This window comes from Ptychodera flava, unplaced genomic scaffold, assembly GCF_041260155.1.
Source record: "Ptychodera flava strain L36383 unplaced genomic scaffold, AS_Pfla_20210202 Scaffold_31__1_contigs__length_3010019_pilon, whole genome shotgun sequence".
Lineage (NCBI taxonomy): Eukaryota > Metazoa > Hemichordata > Enteropneusta > Ptychoderidae > Ptychodera > Ptychodera flava.
In genome coordinates this window covers 623,589-651,574 of record NW_027248353.1, presented here as the reverse complement: position 1 = coordinate 651,574, position 27,986 = coordinate 623,589, and the positions used below count along the sequence as shown (strand labels likewise).

At 38.5% G+C, this 27,986-nt stretch overlaps 2 protein-coding genes across 2 annotated transcripts in view; one reads left to right on the top strand and one right to left on the bottom strand.

The window, feature by feature from the left end:
* Positions 1-27,982, top strand: LOC139127406 (uncharacterized). Its single transcript, XM_070693321.1, has 4 exons — positions 1-166; positions 24,200-24,299; positions 25,844-27,050; positions 27,325-27,982. The coding sequence occupies exons 3-4, from the start codon at positions 26,759-26,761 to the stop codon at positions 27,807-27,809; spliced, it is 777 nt and encodes a 258-aa protein (XP_070549422.1). The 5' UTR covers positions 1-166; positions 24,200-24,299; positions 25,844-26,758; the 3' UTR covers positions 27,810-27,982.
* LOC139127405 (uncharacterized) overlaps positions 1,110-27,986 on the bottom strand; it is a 100,065-nt gene continuing 73,188 nt past the window's right edge. The window contains exon 4 of the mRNA XM_070693319.1: positions 1,110-1,709. Coding sequence (XP_070549420.1) covers positions 1,327-1,709 — 383 coding nt within the window. The 3' untranslated portion in view covers positions 1,110-1,326. The remainder of the gene's footprint in view (positions 1,710-27,986) is intronic.

The following is a 27,986-nucleotide window of genomic DNA, read 5'->3' as shown; positions in this document are numbered from 1 at the left end:
GATGAGGTCAACCTGCGGACGTATACAACATGAACAGTGTGTCTTGGATTAGTAGCAGACTGAATGGACCGTGTTTCCGTGTAAAATCGTGAAATTCTGACCTTTTTGAGTGATCGGAGTGGAATGTAAGAAATCACAAGTGCTTTGGACCTCGGCCGACCTTCAGGTAAAGTTTGAACATTGTATCTATTGATTTGCAGCAAATATGACAAGATTTGACAGCGATGCTTTGATCAATGGTTTCAATGAATACAACTGTCAATGCAATCATGTATAAAATTATCAAAACACAACTTGTAAAAAATATGAAAATTTCAACCGATTGCTTTGATTTTCACTTTCTCAGCTTCATTACATTCTGACGTGAAATTCTAACCCTAACATGCCATGGAAAATTTCAAGCATTTCCAAGAAAAACCATGATAATGTTTACATTTTGCAATGCAATCATCTCAAACCATTGAATACAAACAATACCTTCATCAATTTTCAAAAATATTCTTTTAAACAAATATAAAATTTCAACTGATCATTAAAATTTCCACTTTCCCAGATCAATTACATCAAGACGTAAAATTCTAACCCAAACATGGCAGGGAAAATATCAACAATTCTCAGAAAAATGAGAATATTTGTATTCTTGCATTCATTACAATTGCTCTTCAACAAACCAGAATACAATTTCTTGACAGTTGTACAAAAAATTACTCTTTAAAAAAATACAAAATTTCAACCAATGACTTCAATTTCACTTGGAGTCTCTTCTTTACGTCCTAACGTAAAATTCTAGCCCAAACTTGGCTGAGAAATATTGAGAGTTTTGGTGAAAAAAGAGGAATTTTCACTTTGGATGGTGTTGTTGTGTTGTAGAGTTGTATTTGCTGCAATACTTGCATAAACTGTCTTCTCATATTTCTTACGTGTAAATTACACGCACAGTGTAATCACTGATATCACTGAGATCTGTATAAACTATTCTACCGTCTGCAAACACTGCAATGAACTCAGGCTCTCCATCTACAGTTACATCTGTCAGGTATTCACCCTGTGCACTAAAGATCTTTACTTTATTCTCATCTGCTACATAAATATTTTCTCCAATTGCATCAACACTGACTCCACGTGGCTTTACTAAGTGTTCATGTCCAAATGTGTGCAATGTGTTGAGATTACTGTCCAAAACATAGATACAATGTTCATCTTGACATGACACTATGAGTTGATATTTGCTATTCATGGTCAGATCGTAGGGTGAACTGAGTTGTTTACTTGAAATCATTTCACCAGCCTTGCTGTATTTTATCACACGGTTACCGTAGTAGTCTGCTACAAAAACAGTGTTGTCTGGACCAAGACATATCTCAGGTGTGTCACTTCACCAATATCTATTATTTGTTTCAATCTACTCTTTGCATCGCACACTAGAATGCATTTGTTGCCATCGTCGGCAATGTAATACAAATTGTTTTTAGACATTTTCACATCTGTTGGTTTGAAAGTATTTGGCAAGCCATGAAAAGTGATTGTTGATATGATCTGTGCAGTGTCTGCTGTTACTGTCTTCACACTGCCAGGCTGGGTACCATCTCCATAGTCACTGACAACTACTTGTCCATTGTGGTTTATTGTCAATCCCTGTGGACTCCAGACTTCTCCTGGTCCATTGCCTTGCCTTGACAATCTTCTGACTGTGTCTTTGGGAACAATACCTGCCATTACAAATGTAGGTCAAAGGTCATCAAAGCAGACTACCTTCACAAAAGCTATTTTTGAAATCAAAACATGACATTGACCTAGAGTTTTACCATGGCAACAACAGAAATCGACAAACACATCAGAAACTAGCCCATTAGACCACCGTTACCATGGCAACATGTTGGAAAACCATATTTTCATTCATTTTTGTGAAAAATAATGCCAATATCACTGCTTTTGACAGAAAAAGTGAATGTAATGCTACAGTTGACGATTTACATTTATTTTGCCTCGATTTTGACCGAATTTGAATTAGTAGATCCTAATAAAATTCTTGCTGCTTTTGTGAAGTGTTATGCAAAAGGTGTAATTTATTCAAATTATTCTAATAATTATTTAATTAATTCATTATTAGATTCAGAGAACTACAAAAGAAGATACAACTCCTCCATCTTGGATGGATTTTCACCAAATTTGAAATAGTTAATATTCATTGAGAAATTGATATTCTTATGACGCTTTCCAATCAGTGTTTTAATTCTTTTTAAATCATCTTATGACATAAATGTCAAAAAATAGTTATTGATCAAACTGGTAGTTCAAATATATCTGTAGAAAGACCTTGAAATGTTTTGAAAACATGATCAACAAACAATTATAATTTATGGATTTTCTGCAATTGTTTTAAAAAGCATAGATAAAACTCCTTTCCTCAAGAATTCTTAGTTTTATTGTATAAACATGTTATATAGTGGATCTCTATATGGAGTTAGCCATTGGAATAGTTATATATTAATACAGATTGAGTTTATAATGAACTTGAGTCCAGGTTTCACAAAGTATCATGAGACAAACTTTGAATTTTTGTTTGCATTATCCTTACCAAATTTTTTGTTGCAAAATGTCTTTAACCATGATAATACTGAAAAAACATTAACTAGTGCTGGAGTATTGGTGAGGTACTATAGATAAGACTTGGAAAACTTGATTGTTACTTATGTCTATCAAACTATTTTACATAAAATATTTTATGAGGCAAATTATCTATTTCACCTGGATAGCCCTGAAGGGAATACAATAATATCTGAATGGATCTTGTTCACACCTGTTATGAGATATTATTACAGAACCAGAGGTTTAAACTTTGTGTCTCATTCGTCAGATATTATTCTACTGTAAACAATAAAACGGCTAGTATTATTCCTGGACTTTGGTGAAAATCTAGCACATTCATCTGAACTCACATTTTTACAGTTTTACAACATTTCTCGTTAGTTTAGACAGACGATCAAGGAAACTTGCGCTAGTAGGGTCAGTGAATCTCATAAACAAATATTGACAGTATTATCTTCTAGACTGATTTTGACCGAATTTGACACACTGGGCTCTTCATTTGAAATTGAATAGATGAATTTTTTATTTGCTTATAAGTGAATAAAATCTTCAATAATTGATGAACACTGTTGATCAAACATCGCAGTTCCTTTGATATTGATAAAATTTTTGAACAAAACAGTGAACACTGCGGTTCCTTTGATATTGATAGGATTTTTGATCAAACACTGCAGTTCCTTTGATATTGATAGGATTTTTAATCAAACACTGCAGTTCCTTTGATATTGATAGGATTTTTGATCAAACACTGCAGTTCCATTTGATATTGATAGGATTTTTGATCAAACACTGCAGTTGCTTTGATATTGATAGGAATTTTGATCAAACACTGCAGTTCCTTTGATATTGATAGGATTTGTGATCAAACACTGCAGTTCAATTTGATATTGATAGGATTTGTGATCAAACACTGCAGTTCCTTTGATATTGATAGGATTTTTGATCAAACACTGCAGTTCCTTTGATATTGATAGGATTTTGATCAAACACTGCAGTTCCTTTGACATTGATAGCATTTTTGATCCAACACTGCAGTTCCTTTGATATTGATAGGATTTTTGATCAAACACTGCAGTTCCTTTGATATTGATAGGATTTTTGATCAAACACTGCAGTTCTTTTGATATTGATAGGATTTTAATCAAACACTGCAGTTCGTTTGATCATTGATAGGATTTTTGATCAAACACTGCAGTTCCTTTGATATTGATAGGATTTTGATCAAACACTGCAGTTCCTTTGATATTGATAGGATTTTGATCAAACACTGCAGTTCCTTTGATATTGATAGGATTTTTGATCAAACACTGCAGTTCCTTTGATATTGATAGGATTTTTGATCAAACACTGCAGTTCCTTTGATATTGATAGGATTTTTGATCAAACACTGCAGTTCCTTTGATATTGATAGGATTTTTGATCAAACACTGCAGTTCCTTTGATATTGATAGGATTTTTGATCAAACACTGCAGTTCCTTTGATATTGATATGATTTTTGATCAAACACTGCAGTTCCTTTGATATTGATAGGATTTTTGATCAAACACTGCAGTTCCTTTGATATTGATAGGATTTTTGATCAAACATTGCAGTTCCTTGATATTGATAGGATTTTTGATCCAACACTGCAGTTCCTTTGATACTGATAGGCTTTTGATCAAACACTGCAGTTCCTTTGATATTGATAGGATTTGTGATCAAACACTGCAGTTCCTTTGATATTGATAGGATTTTTGATCAAACACTGCAGTTCCTTTGATATTGATAGGATTTTCAATCAAACACTGCAGTTCCATTTGATATTGATAGGATTTGTGATCAAACATTGCAGTTCCTTTGATATTGATAGGATTTTTGATCAAACACTGCAGTTCCTTTGATATTGATAGGATTTTTGATCAAACACTGCAGTTCCTTTGATATTGATAGCATTTTTGATCCAACACTGCAGTTCCTTTGATATTGATAGGATTTTTGATCAAACACTGCAGTTCCTTTGATATTGATAGCATTTTTGATCAAACACTGCAGTTCTTTTGATATTGATAGGATTTTAATCAAACACTGCAGTTCGTTTGATTATTGATAGGATTTTTGATCAAACACTGCAGTTCCTTTGATATTGGTAGGATTTTTAATCAAACACTGCAGTTCCTTTGATATGATAGGATTTTTGATCAAACACTGCAGTTCTTTTGATATTGATAGGATTTTAATCAAACACTGCAGTTCCTTTGATATTGATAGGATTTTTGATCAAACACTGCAGTTCCTTTGATATTGATAGGATTGTTGATCAAACACTGCAGTTCCTTTGATATTGATAGGATTTTTGATCAAACACTGCAGTTCCTTTGATATTGATAGGATTTTAATCAAACACTGCAGTTCCTTTGATATTGATAGGATTTTTGATCAAATACTGCAGTTCCTTTGATATTGATAGGATTTTTGATCAAACACTGCAGTTCCTTTGATATTGATAGGATTTTTGATCAAACACTGCAGTTCCTTTGATATTGAGAGGATTTTTGATCAAACACTGCAGTTCCTTTGATATTGATAGGATTTTTGATCAAACACTGCAGTTCCTTTGATATTGATAGGATTTTTGATCAAACACTGCAGTTCCTTTGATATTGATAGGATTTTTGATCAAACACTGCAGTTCCTTTGATATTGATAGGATTTTTGATCCAACACTGCAGTTCCTTTGATACTGATAGGATTTTTGATCAAACATTGCAGTTCCTTGATATTGATAGGATTTTTGATCCAACACTGCAGTTCCTTTGATACTGATAGGCTTTTTGATCAAACACTGCAGTTCCTTTGATATTGATAGGATTTTTGATCAAACACTGCAGTTCCTTTGATATTGATAGGATGTTTGATCCAACACTGCAGTTCCTTTGATATTGATAGGATTTCTGATCAAACACTGCAGTTCTTTTGATATTGATAGGATTTTAGATCTAACACTGCAGTTCCTTTGATATTGATAGGATTTTTGATCGAACACTGCAGTTCCTTTGATATTGATAGGATTTTTGATCAAACACTGCAGTTCCTTTGATATTGATAGGAGTTTTGATCAAACACTGCAGTTCCTTTGATATTGATAGGATTTGTGATCAAACACTGCAGTTCCTTTGATATTGATAGGATTTTGATCCAACACTGCAGTTCCTTTGATATTGATAGGATGTTTGATCAAACACTGCAGTTCCTTTGATATTAATAGGATTTTTGATAAAACACTGCAGTTCCTTTGATATTGATAGGAATTTTTATCAAACACTGCAGTTCCTTTGATATTGATAGGATTTTTGATCAAACACTGCAGTTCCTTTGATATTTATAGGATTTTTGATCAAACACTGCAGTTCCTCTGATATTGAAAGGATTTTTGATCAAACACTGCAGTTCCTTTGATATTGATAGGATGTTTGATCAAACACTGCAGTTCCTTTGATATTGATAGGAATTTGATCAACACTGCAGTTCCTTTGATATTGATAGGATTTTTGATCAAACACTGCAGTTCTTTGATATTGATAGGATTTTAGATCTAACACTGCAGTTCCTTTGATATTGATAGGATTTTTGATCGAACACTGCAGTTCCTTTGATATTGATAGGATTTTTGATCAAACACTGCAGTTCCTTTGATATTGATAGGATTTTTGATCAAACACTGCAGTTCCTTTGATATTGATAGGATTTTGATCGAACACTGCAGTTCCTTTGATATTGATAGGATGTTTGATCAAACACTGCAGTTCCTTTGATATTAATAGGATTTTTGATAAAACACTGCAGTTCCCTTGATATTGATAGGAATTTTTATCAAACACTGCAGTTCCTTTGATATTGATAGGATTTTTGATCAAACACTGCAGTTCCTTTGATATTGATAGGATTTTTGATCAAACACTGCAGTTCCTCTGATATTGAAAGGATTTTTGATCAAACACTGCAGTTCCTTTGATATTGATAGGATTTTAATCAACACTGCAGTTCCTTTGATATTGATAGGATTTTGATCAACATTGCAGTTCCTTTGATATTGATAGGATTTTGATCCAACACTGCAGTTCCTTTGATATTGATAGGATTTTTGATCAAACACTGCAGTTCCTTTGATATTGATAGGATTTTTAATCAAACACTGCAGTTCCTTTGATATTGATAGGATTTTTGATCAAACATAGATTTGGTCTATGTACAGTGAAGCATTTCTACAGTACTGTTTAGATCTCTGCGTACATTTTGAGACTACTGATATGATGTTCAGTTTGTATTCAGATTTTCACACATCAAAGTGGTTCAAACAGTGTAAATGCATGTATTTATCAAATTCTCCAATCTTAATCAAAACATGAATTTTGAAATCAATCAGTCAGTCTTGTCAACACAGTTCACACACACTGCATATACGGTATCACCAAAATCCAAAGCTACAGGTTGTGCTGTGTGACACACAGCTACTGTATGGTCTGTTGAAGGGATGAGTTTTCAGTTTTCTTGGCAATATTTGGAATCTTACAGTAGGTTGTGGATGTACTGATATTCAGTGGTAGTGAGTTCTGTAGTTGTGGTGTATCATAAGAAAGATACATCAACCATATTTGATGTGTTTGTTGGTGTTTCTTACTTGAAGAATGAGGACAAGGATATGGCACATGGGAATGAATTATCACTTATGGAGGAGTTTGGTTGTAATCTGCTTTGAAAGTTAATGTATTATACTCAGTCGTCTAGCAAACTGTTAGTTAATGTAAATGAGCTTGAACTGAGAACTGAGGTGATTGGAAAATATTTCGTCTGTGTGTGTGACTATTCTAGCAGCTGAATTCTGATCTCATTGTTATAGTCAATGTAAAAATGAATTGGTGATGGACCATGTGATGTCCTGGGTGTGGGGTTCTGAAAGATTTGGCTAAGACTGTGAAAGCGCTAATTTTCCTCCCTGCTTTATTTGATATTTGTTTTCAGTCTGCTAATTCTGATTTTTTTTACTCCCTTTTGATTTTGTTTACATATGCATGCTAATGTTCCCTACTATTCTTTGTTTCGAGATAATTTATTTTACCGGACATGACAAATGTGAACTGGGAATGAAATTACAGTACAAAGCTGACATGTATTTACAGACATACAGCATGCATGTATACCTGAGAATCTGGAAAGTTTGCAATGAAAATAGAAACAACCTGTACTGCAGCTAGATTAATGTTGGAGGAAAAGTTATTTCAATAGCTTATGGGTATCGTGATATTCAGTGGCTGAGAGTTTTATAGTTCAAGTGTATCAATATGAAAGACACATCAGTCACATGCAGGGCTCGAAATTAACTTTTTTCCCTGGTAGTCCACTTGGGCTACCATTTTCTGAAGTTGGTAGCCCAGTGACAATGGCTGGTAGCCCATGCATTTCCCTAATAACCAGGCAAGAAAAGACCGATTTTTCAAGACTCTGCCAATGAAGTGAATTTTCTGTTCATTTGATTTGAATACTTGCCCACCTTTAATACCCAAAGGAAACCAGTAATACCGTATGAATTGGACAGCAGTGACACTCAAAAGTTTGGTTAGCTATTGACAACCCCTTTCATACTCAGAGTTGTACACAAATTTTGATAGTCGCCATGACAACGACTTTCGCTCAGCCCAGTGCATAAGACATACACTGTAAAACAGCAGGGCTAAAAATCGATCATGGACTTTCTGTGCAGGGGAGGAAAAAATAATGATGTAAATGTAGTGAAAATGCATTTCCATTGGCCATCATTTCCTGTGCCTGTCAACCAAGTACATCAGTTCAGGTATTAAAACTTGTTGCAAAATTCCACTGTCCTATTTGCAATTTGCATAACAAAGTCATAGTTGCTTTCCTGTGTCCGTCTAACTAGCTGGGTTCAGCTCTTCTTCTAAGTGACCGACTGAATTTCATGTCCCAGGCTTTGGTAGTCCGTGTGGGCTACCATTTTATGGATTTTGGTAGCCCCAGGGAAAGATGGTAGTCTGTGGACGCGGGACTACCGCTAATTTTGAGCCCTGACATGTGATGTGTTTGTAAGGTGATAGTATTTGTTACTTGAAGAATGGAGAGAATAAGAGTCAGACTAGAGCAGATCACTTTAATTGTTGTATGCAGGAGTCATGTACTTGGCTTTGAAAGTCAATATGTATATTTTGTACTCAGTTGTTTAGCAAACTGGTGGTCAGTATAAAATAGCAGGAACTGAGGAGACTGGCAAAAATTTCTCTATGTGTGTGTGTGTGTGTGTGTGTGTGTGTGTGTGGTTATTCCAGCAGCTAATCATGGTGTCATTGTAATCAAATGGTTCATTTAAAAATGAATTAGACGTGGACTGTCTCATGTCCTCGGAAAGAGGTTGAGTTCTGGGAGATTGATTGGAGAGTATGTTTTTTCTCTCCCTGCTTCACCTGGCATTATTTTTTTCAACCTGCCATTTGTGGCATTTTTACTCCCCTCCCCCCTCAGAGGAATCTTGATTTGTACCGGATTGCATGCAAATTTCCCCTATTCTTTTTGTTTAGATGATTTATATTGCATAACGTGACAAAAGCTAATTGAGAAAGAGCAGCTCAAAGTCAAAGTTGACATGTAACTATAGCGGCACAAAAGATGGTCTGTGTCAGGAAGCTGGAAAGTTGAAAAGAGATCAACCTGTACTACAGCAAGATTAAAGTTGTGGGAAACAGTGATTATAATGGAATTCATTGTGTACTCAGTCTGTGAAAAACTATTAAGGTAGTATGCGCCTTCAAAGTGAAAGACTTAAACTTTTTCTCAAACTTTGCTGAATGAAACTTTTCACCATTCTTTTACATAATTAACAATAAAAGTTGGGGGTCACTGTGCAAAGTTAGGGATTAACAGAGCTGTCAATGCTTTTCAGAATAGAAGGGTACAAGTGAAAGAACAGGAGGGTAAAGCCTTGTGCGGAGCGAAGCGGAGCAAGGCGTGCGCGCAAGCGCACGCGGGGGGAGGCCAGGAGGGGGGTGTCCCCCTCCTGAAGCTGAAGCTTTTCTAATTATTCATCTTCTATTGGTGGCCTGTGGTGGCACTTTTGAGGGCAATTTACTGTCAAGTTTATTGTAACTGAAGTATCAAAGTAACATATTGAATCTTGTGAAATAAATTATGAAAGACAAACAGAAGTATTACAGAGTTTATATGTTTATTGATACACCAGGTTATTATTGTTTGCATACAAATTCTGTTGAATTATAACCTGCTTAATAAAGATCATAATCTGAACCATAATCAGAATCACGGGAGTACTCATCTAAGCCCAAGGCTTGTATGGCAGTACCAGCTGACAATACCTCAATATTGTGCGATTCTCAGGCTGATGAAACAATAGCTTCAGAAACTACATCTGCAAAAGCTATTTCCTCAGATGTAGCTTTAGAAACTACACCTGCAGAAACTATTTCTTAAGAAACAACATCTGCAGAAAGCAATTCAATAATTGTAATACGTTCCCATTCAAAAACAGCTAATCGTATTAGAATTAAAAAAAATCTTGTCCCCACTGTAAAAATGTCATAACGTCACGACAAAAAATTCCAATCTACGTCTGGTTGATACTGCTGTAATTTTATTTTGTCTGTTTCAAGACTTCTCCTCAGAGTTACCCGCTATGAATTTCCAGTGTGGAAATTTACAAATGTAATGGGGTAAATACGAGACCATTACCTGAGACAATTTGAGTAGACGCTACGTCATACAAACAATTACAATACTTAAGTTTACATCCGCTGATGACATGACATTGCGTGGCTTCGTTGTCCGTCGGCCTCTCAATCGACAAGATTGAGAATATGTTGATTAATTTACGTAGTAAATCCTTGCGCGTGAAAGTTAACGATCAAATCTTTTCTCCTGATGATTATCTATTCTGATATCCCCCACAGTAGTCTGAGTTTTGTTGAAACCCACGCCGGCCAAGTGGGTATAGGCTCACTACAATACATGCACGATATATCCATATTCAAAACATGGTTTACCGCCATACGTACGTGCAAGATACCGCGAAAGTATACAGTCAAGCAAAGCTAAATTTTGCGATTGCCCTAAACATTAAAAAATGTTGGTCTTGGTAAATGAGTTTGAAGGATTGGAATACCGATATTTGCTTTTGAGGAAAGATTTCGGATGTCGGAAAATATTTATCAAACTTCAACACTCGGGCCTTCGAAACAACCACAGTACAAAGCATGTACTACCGTAAGAATACATTTCATAGCAGTGTTTCCCCTGGGTTCCAAAATCTTGTAGCAAATTTGGCTAGAAGCCCTAAAAATTGTTCGCCAAACGAGATATTCAATTAGCCAAGCCGATACCACTGATCACAAATGACGTCATTTCTTTCTCATTAATATGCAAAAATAAATATTTGTCTGCATTTTCCGTAAGAATGACGGAAATAAACCCTGTTAGTGCTACTATGGATACTAAAAGTAACACCAATTTATGGTTCAGATTACAAGGTGCCAACATCATCCACGCATACAACATAAAATTTGTCCGAATTTCAAGCGACACTTGTCCAAAGTTAGGCGTATGCAACTATATTCGATTCAGTAACAAACCTGAAACCTGAAATCGCTATCGTGCGATACTGTACATATCGCTACAGACAACGGCACCAAACCTGGTTCAGCATACTAGTTTTTTCAAACGAATCAGATATCCATTATCGTAGCAGTTCGAAAGTAAAATACTCTCAGACTTGAGAAATATGTGCGTTTTTTTAGACTTCCAATACATTTGCTTTACGCTTGAAGTTTCATGGTTTAGCAAGCGAAGCTCGGACAGCGCACAGCGTATCAATGGCGCTTGGGTCAGGGGTCATCATCAAAGACGTAAGTGTGTATTCACAGCCACTTGAATCATGCCATGGATCGCGGAAATCACGGATCATAAATCCAAATGTTCACGTCTATTATTTAAACAGAACCGTAAAATATCAAATGTATACCATTTTGATATGGAGAAACATCTTTTTGTTTCACTGACGATCAAGTTAAATGCTCAAATATCGCGACAAGACTTAGCGTATTTGCACGATGTGAATGCGGAACTTGGCCGACTCAGCGGACGGACGAGCGAGCGCCTTCTCTGAAAGTCTGTATACGATGTCACGTCACAATACACCACGGTCTGTGATACTCTGAAAATTGCCGTGAATTTATATTTAAGGAAGCCAATTCACACAAGTTTCTAACGCCAGTAAAGGTATTTTCTTGTTGACAGCAATACACCACGAACATTTTCGCTATTCAAGTGTGCCTTACTCGCTCTACGTTCTAACAAATGCCATGCCTTCCTTTCCAAATTCACGGTCGACTTTCCTACAGCTACATTGATCATAATCTTTCTTTCCATTTCATAGCTTTACTTGCGCGTAGAATGTGTGTTGTAGGGGTGGTTCCCCCATATTGGTGGAGCAGCCAAAGTCAAAAAGGAAAGTTTGCTGTTTTTGCTTAGTTTCACAGTCACTACGATCCTTCAGTGTTGACGATGACATGGCTGTCACTGCACGGAGTTATCACACATTGCGTATAGTCAAACCCAAAACTTCGCAACATTTTAGTCAACTGGTCATGATATACATGCGGTACTATTGATTTGTGAGTTATTTCGTTACAATTTATTCATACTGTACGTGTTACAAATAGGATCTCCTGACGCATTAAAGGTCGGGGATGTAGAGAGATAAAGCATGACGTCTCAAGTTGAATGCAGGACATCGGTGTGCGCGCGGACAGACAAAGTGATGACGTCATAGTGCAATTTTTGATTCGCAAGTTTGGCTAACTTTTGCCAAAATCTTCTCGCCAAACGCTACTTTTTTCTCGCATTTGCGATTTGGCGAGCGGGCAGCGGAAACACTGATAGAACGGCGGCTTGGTGCAAACAAATTCAGTGGTAGTCAAAACTCACTAAAAATTATGTCAATCCCCACAAAGTTTTTTTTTTGCGCTGAGTAAACGATTCTTACTCATTGTAAAGTGTTCATGATCTGCAAACGGGAAAACAACCAGTCGCTAATTATATATAATCCCATGGTATTTTTCTCTGTTTGACGTCATCGTATACGAGTGTTTTTCGCGGAGCCGTACAACTTCGAGCCGAAGGCGAGAAGTTGTGCGGCTCCGCGAAAAACACGAGTATACGATGACGTCAAACAGAGAAAAATACCATGGGATTATATATTTATCACATGAACAGTCTTCTTATTTTTCTTTTGACGTAGATGGATCAAAATTATCGTAACAAATTGCATGAATTTCGTCGCGATTTGTGTTTTACTTACGCGGATTACTTTCATTTAAAGAGTAAAGCGGCCCGTCACCCAGGAGATACTTTCATTCATAAATCCCATCAAGCTGAAATTTGCTACATTACAGGTTATCTCCACCAACCAGACGTACGGATTCGGTCACGTGAACGTGTCAATCATTGTCTCGCGCTGTATCGATGCCAAGACAAGTTGGCCAGCGGCGGACATAGCTTTCACCGTGCTAGCGACGGATAACCATAGTATTCAGAGTTACTTTATATTTACAATTATATTTATGAAGTAAATGAGACGACACGATCGAAACAGTAATTCTCATTCCCAGAGATGCCGTGGCTTTCAAAATATCACACAAGTTTACGACCTTTGCGAGCGCGAAAGATTCCGTTCGATGACACACTCATTGCATGTAGGTGCCCACAGCGTTGCCGTCACCGGTCTCTGCCGTGCCGGTGTCAACTCGTCAATCCCTATCTCGGTCATCAATGTTTTCGTCTTACGAACTTTTATGTTTGCATTGACACATATCTCGTCCATGGATACATCCTAATTTTGTTGACGGAAACTCTGTTTTGAGTGTTGTCTGAGTCAACTTTCGAAGTGCAGGAAGTACATGGGATTCCACAGCGCTGCACACAGCTCGACAGCTTATGTCGTCGCTACAGCATTATACCGCGCTGCAAGTTTGATTCCGAGCGAGACTTTACGGAGTTTTTGTGTGATTAAGGAAATTGATCGTTGTTAGTCGAATGACTTTAGGCTTGTGCCTCCTATGTCGCTTTCCCGTAGATTATACTATACTCATTTATTCAGTTTGAGGTGTAGGTTTCGGTTTTATCGCCAACCGGGATCGCCAGGTACGACGTCCACACGACTCGACTGGAGCCGAGACGTTATAATACTGACCTAATAAAATAACGATCGTCGGTATCTCCATTCGATTCTCGGGAAAAGCTATTGTTTTAGCGACTTGAAATTTCGTTGGACAAATATGCCTTCTATGTTTCCATGTCTGGATTTATCGGGTCACCTTTTTGTAAAAATAACGTGCGAGCTAGCACGGCATCGATCACAACAAATCTGTTCGTATTGCGACGTATGACAACGGTACCATGAAAGAAAAAAGTTCCGGTTGATGACGTACAACAGGGGTAATTCGGATTTCTTATCCGTCCTGTTCTACGTCACACAGGTGGGAATTCGGGCCAGTTCATGTGATAAATACACGTAATGCTATGGCACTTTGCTCACACGCGGCGTGAAATCTACATTGCATGCTATACCATGGATGGATTGAACCCCCGATCACTGAAATTCTTCAGGAAAATAAAATTATTTACAAATATGAACGTTACTTTTATATCCAGAGCTAGTGTAAGCCTCTCGGGGTCTTTTTTGGACCCATAAATTCAACGTGGCTGTCGTTCTTTTCGTAGCCATATCGATGTGTACGTCCGAAAACCAATCAGAACACGCAAAGCTTTTTGACAGTACCCATTGAAACCAATCAGAAATCGGCTACCAACGAGCCTTAGGGGCTGCGCCTCTGTAGCACAGCGCAGCCAACGGTAGAATTGGGACAGGAAAGAATTCATAACGTGTGTACTGCAGGCCTTGAACAGGGAAAACAGCCGGCGGCAAGACCCGTGTCAGACGGCGATTTGCCGCCGGTGACCGGCTATAATGACAGCCCTGGATTAACAAAACAAATTACCCAACATTTTGCGATATTTGAAATTCAAATGGTCACCATTCCTGTGTTAACTCTTAGGGGGATTAAATTTTGGATTTTCAAAACACAAAGACTGTGAAAGTTTTTTCCTCCAAGAGCTTTAAAATGAGCCCCCACAAGTTGATCAGAAGAAAAATTGTAGAAATTTGAGTCAATGATCTGTCCCTGAGGCACGGTCCATCTTTATAATGCTGTTCAGTGATATAGGTAATTCTAGGTCAGGTGAATTATATACACTGAATGGACACAAATTATTCCATTTTCTTGAGAAGGTTAGGAATAGTTGTCCCCCTCCGACACAGAAACTTTTCAATATTAAAACTTAGATATAGTTATTTTTGTGGTCATTATATGGAATATTTTAACCCTTTCACCACCATGGTTTGTCCCAAATCCATTGTTTTCTATGGTAAAGTTGGCCCTGTATACCAGTCCGGGTCATCTCCAAAATTGGAGACTCATTATGATAATGTATTCCGGCATTCAGCCAATCATCGACCAGATTACATCATTAATAAAGTACAGGTCACGCTGGGTCACAAATTACCCACCAAGTGTGATCGGCAGTTTGGGCCGCTTATTAAGTCCCTGTCTTGTGAATTTCGACGAATTTCGACAGTCAACATAATCCACGTGTTCTGCAGAAGGTCATATCCAACAAGGAGTCCGATTAGTGAACAAATATTCGAAATATTGACGATTCATTTCTACCCCCAGTTTATCGATTTCGCTCAAGTACCGAGAATCATTTTGTGGATGTTCGTCATCTCTATTAGAAATACTGTTATAAAGGTTATTTGTGTAGGTACGCGTATAACATTTTGCAAGAAAGAAGAGCAATGTCAGAGCTTTAAAACGATACCTGTTTTGTAGTTGTCAAACGCAGACTAAAAATGGTACGCGATTTTGAAAATGTGTTGACAGAGTGGCCACACAACTGCTCCCCATACGGTAGAATTTGTATGGCTGGCATCTCCGATACTAATGGGTATTCTGAACGATCTGTGTAGGTACACGATTTATATTTCGCAGGACTTCAAGCCAGAGTCTAGGAATCACAGCGATGTATGGGGTTTGGTTGTCTTAGCCAGAATAAAACTGGTACGCGATTTTGAAATTGTGTTTTGACAGAGTGGCCCCACAACTGTTCGACATTATGACAGAATACGGCGCGGGAGTTCGACACAGTATGGCGTACGTAACGAAGGACGCATGTAGAGGTTGCCAGGAAATACAATTTTTACTGATGGCGCGCTGGCCGCTGATTGGCTAATGAGAGGGGGAAAATATTATGGTATAGCGTCTCCAATTTTGGAGCTGACCCGGACTGTATACAGGGAACTGGGGTGAAAGGGTTAAAGATGCAGTTTTCATGAACACTCAAATTGTATAAAACACAAAATGATTTCTCATTATTACCTTGCCAACAGACACAAGTGAATATCCACATGGAGGAAAGTTATATTTAAAGCTGCAGCATAAAGAAGGAAACTTTTTCAGTATCCCATTCTTAATGCAATAAAACTTTCTGTTGACAGCTCATCATACACCTGGTCCATAGTAAAGAACAACAATGGAAATCAGGTGTGTGTGGACAAAACCATACTGCCATCTTTAGCTGGAGCTTTATTTCACATCCATGGCCAGAAGTCGGGATTTTTTCATTTTAGACATTTTTACATTTTAGTAGTGCATGTTTGACATGTTAGGTCGGAACTAACGTGACCAAAAAAGCCAATCGTGCAACCTATCGTGTATCGTGCACGCCTAACGTGTACGGACCTAACGTGTCTAAAATGTCTAACGTGCATGTCATTTTAGGTTTTCATCATGAGTCAAAATCTATCATGCCAATCGTGCAAACCTATCGTGTATGGTGCAAACCTAACGTGTAGGGACCTAACGTGTCTAAAATGTCTAACGTGTATATCATGACTGTACCATTCAACTTATCTGGAGACCCTAAAATGACATACACGTTAGACATTTTAGACACGTTAGATACGTACTCGTTAGGTATATGTACGATACACGATAAGTTTGCACGATTGGCATGATAGACTTTGACTCGTGGACAACCTAAAATGACATACACGTTAGACATTTTAGACACGTTAGCTCCGTAAATCTTAGGTCGGCACGTTATACGATATGTCTCTAACTCTATCATGCCAATCGTGCAAACCTATCTTGTATCGTGCAGACCTAACCTGTACGGACCTAACGTGTCTAAAATGTCTAACGTGTATGTCATTTTAGGTTTTCATCATGAGTCAAAATCTATCATGCCAATCGTGCAAACCTATCGTGTATCGTGCAAACCTAACGTGTACGGACCTAACGTGTCTAAAATGTCTAACGTGCATGTCATTTTAGGTTCTCAACATGAGTCAAAATCTATCATGCCAATCGTGCAAACCTATCGTGTATCGTGCAAACCTAACGTGTACGGACCTAATGTGTCTAAAATGTCTAACGTGTATGTCATTTTAGGTTTTCATCATGAGTCAAAATCTATCATGCCAATCGTGCAAACCTATCGTGTATGGTGCAAACCTAACGTGTACGGACCTAACGTGTCTAAAATGTCTAACGTGTATATCATGACTGTACCATTCAACTTATCTGGAGACCCTAAAATGACATACACGTTAGACATTTTAGACACGTTAGATACGTACTCGTTAGGTATATGTACGATACAAGATAGGTTTGCACGATTGGCATGATAGATTTTGACTCGTGGACAACCTAAAATGACATACACGTTAGACATTTTAGACACGTTAGCTCCGTAAATCTTAGGTCGGCACGTTATACGATATGTCTCAAGATTCACGTGATGGCCTACAAACACGGTAAGGTCTAACTCTATCATGCCAATCGTGCAAACCTATCGTGTATCGTGCAAACCTAACGTGTACGGACCTAACGTGTCTAAAATGTCTAACGTGCATGTCATTTTAGGTTTTCATCATGAGTCAAAATCTATCATGCCAATCGTGCAAACCTATCGTGTATGGTGCAAACCTAACGTGTACGGACCTAACGTGTCTAAAATGTCTAACGTGTATATCATGACTGTACCATTCAACTTATCTGGAGACCCTAAAATGACATACACGTTAGACATTTTAGACACGTTAGATACGTACTCGTTAGGTATATGTACGATACACGATAAGTTTGCACGATTGGCATGATAGACTTTGACTCGTGGACAACCTAAAATGACATACACGTTAGACATTTTAGACACGTTAGCTCCGTAAATCTTAGGTCGGCACGTTATACGATATGTCTCAAGATTCACGTGATGGCCTACAAACACGGTAAGGTCTAACTCTATCATGCCAATCGTGCAAACCTATCTTGTATCGTGCAGACCTAACGTGTACGGACCTAACGTGTCTAAAATGTCTAACGTGCATGTCATTTTAGGTTTCATCATGAGTCAAAATCTATCATGCCAATCGTGCAAACCTATCGTGTATCGTGCAAACCTAACGTGTACGGACCTAACGTGTACGGACCTAACGTGTCTAAAATGTCTAACGTGCATGTCATTTTAGGTTTCATCATGAGTCAAAATCTATCATGCCAATCGTGCAAACCTATCGTGTATGGTGCAAACCTAACGTGTACGGACCTAACGTGTCTAAAATGTCTAACGTGCATGTCATTTTAGGTTCTCAACATGAGTCAAAATCTATCATGCCAATCGTTCAAACCTATCGTGTATCGTGCAAACCTAACGTGTACGGACCTAACGTGTCTAAAATGTCTAACGTGCATGTCATTTTAGGTTCTCCACATGAGTCAAAATCTATCATGCCAATCGTGCAAACCTATCGTGTATCGTGCAAACCTAACGTGTACGGACCTAACGTGTCTAAAATGTCTAACGTGCATGTCATTTTAGGTTTTCATCATGAGTCAAAATCTATCATGCCAATCGTGCAAACCTATCGTGTATCGTGCAAACCTAACGTGTACGGACCTAACGTGTCTAAAATGTCTAACGTGCATGTCATTTTAGGTTTTCATCATGAGTCAAAATCTATCATGCCAATCGTGCAAACCTATCGTGTATCGTGCAAACCTAACGTGTACGGACCTAACGTGTCTAAAATGTCTAACGTGCATGTCATTTTAGGTTCTCAACATGAGTCAAAATCTATCATGCCAATCGTGCAAACCTATCGTGTATCGTGCAAACCTAACGTGTACGGACCTAACGTGTCTAAAATGCCTAACGTGCATGTCATTTTAGGTTCTCCACATGAGTCAAAATCTATCATGCCAATCGTGCAAACCTATCGTGTATCGTGCAAACCTAACGTATACGGACCTAACGTGTCTAAAATGTCTAACGTGTATGTCATTTTAGGTTCTCCACATGAGTCCAATTTCTATCATGCCAATCATGCAAACCTATCGTGTATGGTGCAAACCCAACGTGTACGGACCTAACGTGTCTAAAATGTCTAACGTGCAGACTTTTACAGTGTTTAGTCATGCACGTTTGCCTTACACGTTTGGGTTCTATAATGTACAATGGCATACAACTCCCCATAGCACGATAGCTTCAACAATGTGAAACGTGCATTTTTACCATCTACTGGCCATAGCTCTTTTTCAAAGGTGAGATAACCTATTGGAATTGTTCCTCTAAAAATCTTCCAAGTCCCTAAGGATATCAAATGGCCCACGGTTAACTGGAAATCCATATACCTGAGTTAACCTGAGACAAATTTCCGACAACCAATCCTCCTACGTCAACAGCTGTGAGCCCAATGTTGACAAATGCCATGCCGCTCCATTTCATTAAATAGATATTACTTCAGGTAGTACTGAGATTCAGCCTTCCGCCCCACACTTTGATCTGGCCATCGATCGACTATCAAACTGCTGTCACGCACCTACTGGTATGCCACCAGCCAAGAGTCTTATGCATTACTCCATCTGCAGGCTAGCTGCAATAATTGTAGCCCACAGGCTATACGCTTGATTTTCTGTCATGTGGCTGTGTAGCACCGTGTCACACAACTAGCACGACAAAGAACGCCGGTGCACGGCCTGTGAGCTGCTATTGTTGCAGCTAACTGCAGGAAGTTTCCTTATAAGGTCTTTCACATGCAGTGTCTGTTTGATACAATCGTTTGAACAGATTATGTCATATTGTTACAATATTAGTGCAAAGGAATGAACACTTCTTCTGCATGTTTTGTGAAAGTGGAACAATGAAAAGAGTGATTTTCAGATCATTGGAATAAGGTGCCTTAGACATCTTGGGTCATCTTGTCTCCTGGACAGTGTCTGACTGAGTGACAAAGTGCAAAGGAATGAACACTTCTTCTGCATGTTTTGTGAATGTGGAACTATGAGGGGTGTGAAAGAGCGATTTTCTGATCATCTGCATAAGGGGCCTTAGACATCTTGGGTCATCTTATCTCCCGGAGCTGGACAGTGTCTGACAGAGTGACAGTGAATGCATTTTAGCAATAGACTTGCAATGATAAAACATGATCACACCAGATAGTAGGGTTTGCCCTCTTCTGATAGAAACACATGTACTTTCAGACCACAAAACTGCACTGATCAGAGAATTTGACTCAGAAAATCAAATGTATGTATTGATAGCCACTAGGAGCAAAGTATGCCCCACATTAAATATGCGAAAGTAAAACAATGTATGTTGAGCATATGTGACACATCGCCAACATTCTCAGCATAACTATAATGGTTTCAGCATAAAAATTAGATATTAGATATTGCTTATAATTATACTTTTGTATCAGTGAGATGTTTGTTGATGAGTTACTTGTTGATAGATGTTTGTTGATAGATGTGTTTTAATGGGGTGTTTGTTGATGAGGTGTTTGTTGATGGGTGTTTGTTGATGGGGTGTTTGTTGATGAGGTGTTTGTTGATGAAGTGTTTGTTGATGGGGTGTTTGTTGATGGGGTGTTTGTTGATGAGGTGTTTGTTGATGGGGTGTTTGTTGATGGGGTGTTTGTTGATAAGGTGTTGTTGATGGGGTGTTCGTTGATGGGGTGTTTGTTGATGAGATGTTTGTTGATGGGGTGTTTGTTGATGGGGTGTTTGTTGATGGGTGTTTGTTGATGAGATGTTTGTTGATTTGGTGTTTGTTGATGGGGTGTTTGTTGATGAGGTGTTTGTTGATGATGTGTTTGTTGATGGAGTATTTGTTGATGAGTGTTTGTTGATGGGGGTGTTTGTTGATGGGGTGTTTGTTGATGAGGTGTTTGTTGATGGGTGTTTGTGATGAGGTGTTTGTTGATGAGGTGTTTGTTGATGGGATGTTTGTGATGGGGTGTTTGTTGATGAAGTGTTTGTTGATGGGTGTTTGTTGATGGGGTGTTTGTTGATGGGGTGTCTGTTGATGAGGTGTCTGTTGATGAGGTGTCTGTTGATGAGGTCTTTGTTGATGAGGTGTTTGTTGATGAGGTGTTTGTTGATGGGGTGTTTGTTGATGAGGTGTTTTTTGATGAGGTGTTTGTTGATGAGGTGTTTGTTAGTCCCCACGGACACCGTCCGGGGGGACTTATAGGTTTGGTCATGTCCGTGCGTCCGTCCGTCCGTCCATGCGTCCGTCGTCCGTCCGTCCGTCCGTCCGTCCGTCGTCCGTCCGTTCACGCAGATATCTCAGAGACGCCTGGAGCGATTTCGTTCAAACTTGGTACAAGGATAGTACCCTACCTCATACAGATGCACGTCGATTTGTTTCACAATGCGATCAAATTTGGCGGTGTTAGAGGACTTTTTAGTTTTCACCTCCATAGACTCCCATGTATAAGGCAAGTCAGTCCATAGACTCCCATGTATAAGGCCGTCCATAGACTCCCATGTATAAGGCCGTCCATAGACTCCCATGTATAAGGCCGTCCATAGACTCCCATGTATAAGGCAGTCCATAGACTCCCATGTATAAGGAAGTCCATAGACTCCCATGTATAAGGCAGTCCATAGACTCCCATGTATAAGGCAGTCCATAGACTCCCATGTATAAGGCGGTCCATAGACTCCCATGTATAAGGCAGTCCATAGACTCCCATGTATAAAGAAGTCCATAGACTCCCATGTATAAGGCAGTCCATAGACTCCCATGTATAAGGCAGTCCATAGACTCCCATGTATAAGGCCGTCCATAGACTCCCATGTATAAGGCAGTCCATAGACTCCCATGTATAAGGAAGTCCATAGACTCCCATGTATAAGGCAGTCCATAGACTCCCATGTATAAGGCAGTCCATAGACTCCCATGTATAAGGCAGTCCATAGACTCCCATGTATAAGGCCGTCCATAGACTCCCATGTATAAGGCCGTCCATAGACTCCCATGTATAAGGCCGTCCATAGACTCCCATGTATAAGGCCGTCCATAGACTCCCATGTATAAGGCAGTCCATAGACTCCCATGTATAAGGAAGTCCATAGACTCCCATGTATAAGGCAGTCCATAGACTCCCATGTATAAGGCAGTCCATAGACTCCCATGTGTAAGGCGGTCTATAGACTCCATGTATAAGGAAGTCCATAGACTCCCATGTATAAGGAAGTCCATAGACTCCCATGTACAAGGCAGTCCATAGACTCCCATGTATAAGCAGATCTCCATAGACTCCCATGTATAAGGCCAAGAAAAATAAACAATTTAGTTTCTCATAGTATTCATATTGCAAAAAGGATGCAGTGACACAGTTTTTAGTCCCCACAGATAAAATCCAGGGGGCTCATAGATTGGGTCATGTCAGTATGTGAGTCCATCCGTTCACGCAGATATCTCAGACACTTTGACAAATGTCACGTGACCTTGGTGACCTTTGACCTCGAATATACATATTTGTCCATAACTCAGTAACCACAAGTGCTAAAACTTTCATATATGGTATGATGGGACACCCTATGACGCCACATATTGTACCTCATTAATTATGTGCATATCTAATTTTGAGAGAGCCAATAGAGCTAGAGGTCTGATTTTTGGTATATATGGATAACTTAGCAATACAATTTTTTTTTAAAAATGTCACGTTATCTTGGTGACCTTTGACCTCAAATATACATATTTGTCCATAACTCAGTAATCACTAATGCTACACCCTTCATATTTGGTATGATGGGACAGCTTATGACGCCACATATTGTTCCTCATTAATTATGTGCATATCTAATTTTGAGCGAGCCAATAGAGCCAGAGGTCTGATTTTTGGTTTGTAGGGATAACTTAGCAATACAATTTTTTGACAAAATGTCACGTGACCTCAATGACCCTTGACCTCAAATATACATATTTGTGCATAACTCAGTAACCACAAGTGCTACACTCTTCATATTTGGTATGAAGGGACACCTTATGACGCCACATATTGTACCTCATTAATTATGCACATATCTAATTTTGAGCGAGCCGATAGAGCTAGAGGTCTGATTTTTGGTATATATGGATAACTTTGCAATACAATTTTTTTGACAAAATGTCATGTGACCTTGGTGACCTTTGACCTCAAATATACATATTTGTCCATAACTCAGTAACCACAAGTGCTAGACCCTTCATATTTGGTATGATGGGACAGCTTATGACGCCACATATTGTTCCTCATTAATTATGCACATATCTAACTTTGAGCGAGCCAATAGAGCTAGAGGTATGATTTTTGGTATGTAGGGATAACTTAGCAATACAATTTTTTGACAAAATGTCATGTGACCTCGGTGACCTTTGACCTCAAATATACATATTTGTCCATAACTCAGGAACCATTAATGCTACACCCTTATATTTGGTATGATGGGACACCTTATGCCGCCACATATTGTACCTCATTAATTATGTGCATATCTAATTTTGAGCAAGCCAATAGAGGTAAATGTACGATTTTTTAGTATATAGGGATAGACTATAGGATAGAAATTTTTTGACAAAATGTCATGTGACCTCTATAACCTTTTACTACAATACACGATAATGTCAATAAATAAGTAACCACAAGTGCTATGTCCTTTATATTGAGTAGGATGGAAGACCTTATGACAACACATGCTTAACCTCCATAGATCCATAGATCTGAACATATACACTCCAGTGATACTTCTTAATGACCTCATTTCCCTGCCCCATCAAGACTAATACTCCTATTACAAGTGGGGACTATGTCATTGACAATGACTTGTTGATGGGGTGTTGTTGAAAGGGTGTTTGTTGATGAGGTGTGTTTGTTGATGGGGTGTTTGTTGATTGGGTGTTTGTTGATGAGGTGTTTGTCGATTGGGCCTTCTGGGAATTTAGTGTTCTTTGCTTCAATGTCAGAACAATCTTTGCATATAAAGAGCCAGTATACCGTTATGTGATTACAACTTAGCTTTGTTATTGAAACATTTGGTCGAGCGAGTTTGTCTGATGCTTCTCCGCTAGGTGACTGAGTACGGTACGCTGTGAGTTTAAACCTGATTGAAACCACCTTATTTTCAATTTGAATTGCAAGTGTTTTGTTCTCAATTTTTTTTTCAGTTATCAAGATTTCATCCGTGATTCCTGTCAGTTGGTATTATCGTATAGTGTGCATGGTACAAAGTGAGGACACATCACAGCTATGGTGTTTGGAAAACAGGTAATGTGTTTTACAGTCCTTTCATGTCAGCTTTTTTGACCTCCTATTAATTACCTCTGTCAAATTTTACGACAGTAACAATGTGACTATAGGGGTCACAGTGTTACCAAAAAATCGAGAAGCTACCTTTGAGTTTTGAGAAAAATGGGAAACAAAAACAAAACAAAATAACCACTTATTCTTGACATTCTGAACCAGAACAATTACTAGGTTTGAATTGAAGTAGATTGGTTAGGGGTTCCAGTAACATCCGTTGCCCAGGAAGTAGGACTGTATTAATATACTAATCAGTACCCTTGTATGAGATATAAAATCAAGCTGGACACTGCCCTCAAACAGTCAGTAGCTTTAAATTTTGATGATTTATTCCACTATTTTCGATTTGTATATCAGGAGTGAGCTCTTGTTGTACTCCCCATAGCATGGTGAAACACCTGCTACAGCTTGTTGATGCAGTGTATGTACAGATAAGATACACTGCTATTGTTTCCATTTGAATTTTGGTCCAGACCAGAACTCACCTGTCAACAATAACAATGCAGTCTGGATGCTTTGGGAGTAGAGCAAGTAATTTTTGTTGACATAAAATCAAAAAACACTGCTTTAACAAAAAACCATAGAGTTAATCAATGCAGATGATCAAAATAACTTGGGGAATAATCGTTCTGTCATTCTATGACCAAAATTCAAAAGAAAAAAAACCTTTCCATTTTCTGCAAACACCCTTATAAGTTTAATGAGAAATCAAGGCCTGTGCGCTAGCTTTTATTTCACTTTTGGCACCATTGCCCTCTGTCAGCACTCAAGGCTACTACTATCATCAGAATCTATAGCTTTATAGTTGTGTACATGCAGAATCATTAAGCCTGTTAGTAGAATAGCGCCCTCTACAGTCCAGTATGCATTTTCTACCATTCACTGTTCTGGTCACAGGTTAGCAGCTTAAACTGTGTTTATGTAGCATGTAAATTAACTACTTTTCGCAGAAATCAAGCTATCAGCATTTAGAGAATATATGTTAGTGCACGTGTTAGTGTGAATGAAATTATGTTAAAAGAAACTAATTGGTCAGAAAAAATGAATCAAGGATTGCATCATTCAGTATTTTTCCCTATTTACCAGCTTCATTTTGGATCATCAAACATTAAATATCAAAAAACATAGAGTACTGTGAAACACACCACTGTTAAAAACTCTATTACTATAGGGTGAAATCAATGAAAATCAATGCATTCATGTGTGTCTTAGCAAGAAAAATCAGAAGTGTGTTTCCATTTATTGTAAGGGATCTTGAAGACCGTTTTGTAAAATATATGTGCTTCATGTCATGCTTCATGTTAGTGAAACCTGTGTCTTTACTGTTTGTTGATAGGAATATTTCACAAGGTCAATAGATATGTCGTATATTGTATGCTTCACTGCTAATATTTTACACTGTTGGCAATATTGAGCTGCGCAGCAAGGTTGTAAATATTTCAAACATTTCAAGTAAACATAGCATTGCATCATGGGATGTTCTAATGAAGTTTAATGTATATTTTCAGGCACATGATGGAGCCATACACTCTACCATGGACAGTGACTCTGAAGTTTGACCCAGAAATGGATATACAGGACTAGAAGATGAACTGCTGTGCAAAAAATCACCAATTACTCCAACAAGACTCCAGTTTGCATTCACAGTACCTGCAATATGCTGAAGGAAATATCACTATATATTTTGCTGAAAAGGTCTACATCATTTAAGCCAATAGACTAAGAGACAGAACATTACATGTGGAAAGCCTTATCATAAAACGCCAAATTATTTCATCATCAAAAATGTGTTGAGTAAGATCACTGGCATGTAGCCAACATGATGGCTAGTTTAGCCACACTGTATCATTATTTAGTCTTTAGCCTGCAAACAAAATGAGACTGATTTGATGCATGATAAAGTACACTAATTGTTGGACTAAATCAGGTACCTTATAAAATCCCTGCATTTATCACTCAACAATAGCACATCTACCAAATATGACATTTTAAGCCTTGATGTAAATGGATAAAAATGAAATTTGTATCATGGTGTAAAAGACATTTATGCAAGAGTTGATGTTCTGTGAGTAGTACATGAGACAGTATAGGACACTTGGGTAAGTTAGGGGGTCTTTTTTTGGGGAAAGATATAGAACACTTGGGTAACTTAGGGGGTCCTTTTTTTTTTTTTTTTTTTTCTTGCCATCACCTTGGGGATGTACTTCATTTCACATGCTAGGGGCCCTCATTAACCCGCCTCTCCCATTGGTTCATTTAAATGCCGCAAGGGATATTGGGATAGCAATGTGCTTTTCTGATTGGTTAGTTGCTTAATATATGCAAAAATGAGGGTATATAAGTTCTGAGAGGGCCATCTAAGGGCCAGTCTTGCTCTAGAAGTCCCACCCTCCACAACAACAACAACTCAACTCTTCATAACCATGGCAACTCCAATACTGTCACCAAGACTACTGGAAGAGGGATGGCGCAAGTGTTATTCAGTGAAGGCAGAACTGCCGTACTACTTCAACGTTAAGACTAACACCAGCGTCTGGACAATGCCCACCGTCTCTGACCAAGATGAGAGGTATGCTGATGTTCCAGGAAGGAAGAGCCCCGACTTGCCAGAGCCTTCTCAGGAAGTGCCCCTGCCTCATAAGACTCCGTCCAGTCAGCCATCAGCAGCTGCTTTGGTCCCTCCACCTTCCAAGCCTGGCACCACCAGTCAAGCAGGTGAGAGACAATTGAGATTTCTTCTGCGTGACACAGAGACGTCAGCTCGTATTGTGAGTGTGCAGATGTACAAGGGAAATGTGTATGTGGGGATACGTGAATTCTTCAAGAAACCTGACACTGGAGAACTGATACCGACAAAGAAGGGCATCAATTTGAATTTGGATCAGTGGAGTCGACTGAAAAGTATTGCGCAGAGTATCGATGAGGCTGCCAAGACACTGACGTGCAATTGAACTGGTACTCACAGACCCGTCTTTCATCCCTTTTTCAGAGCCTTCCTTCAGCGACATGCCAAATGACTTGGACAGGAAAGTGGCAAGAAGAGTGGCAAAATATGTCTACGCCAAGTTTATCCTGGACCAAGTCAATGCTATCATCAACGAAAACTGTGAGGGGTGCCGAGAAGACTACCCATCTCAGAGGGACCATGAGTGCCTGTACTATGGCGATACCCCAGCAGGTCAACGAGAAGTCATCAGCAAATACTTTACGGATGCTGCCAAACGAATCAACATGCTGGCTGTGCAGAAGTCTATTCTTGCCATGGCTGAACTGTGTTACATCACCCTGGATCATAATACCCCCCTTGGATTACTTGATCTTGATGACCTGTTGGAGTTGTTGTACTACCGCTGGAGTGAAGACCCTGAAAGATGTTTTGAAGCTCTATCGGACAGTCTGTCTATGTATGGAATGGTCTTGTGCAACGACATGATCACCGCAGTTTGTTCCACATTTAGTTCTGCAAGCAGTTAATCATTTCAATTTCCTTCAATTTATAAATGTGTTTTTTCTTCGGACATTACAAGTTTGCCAAGGACACTGAAAGACACTTGCAATAAAAAGTGTTGTGTTTCATGTTTTTTGCCCTGTTAAATTTTGTTAACTTTGAGAAAATAAAATTTACTGTTATTGTTTAAAATGAAAAACCAA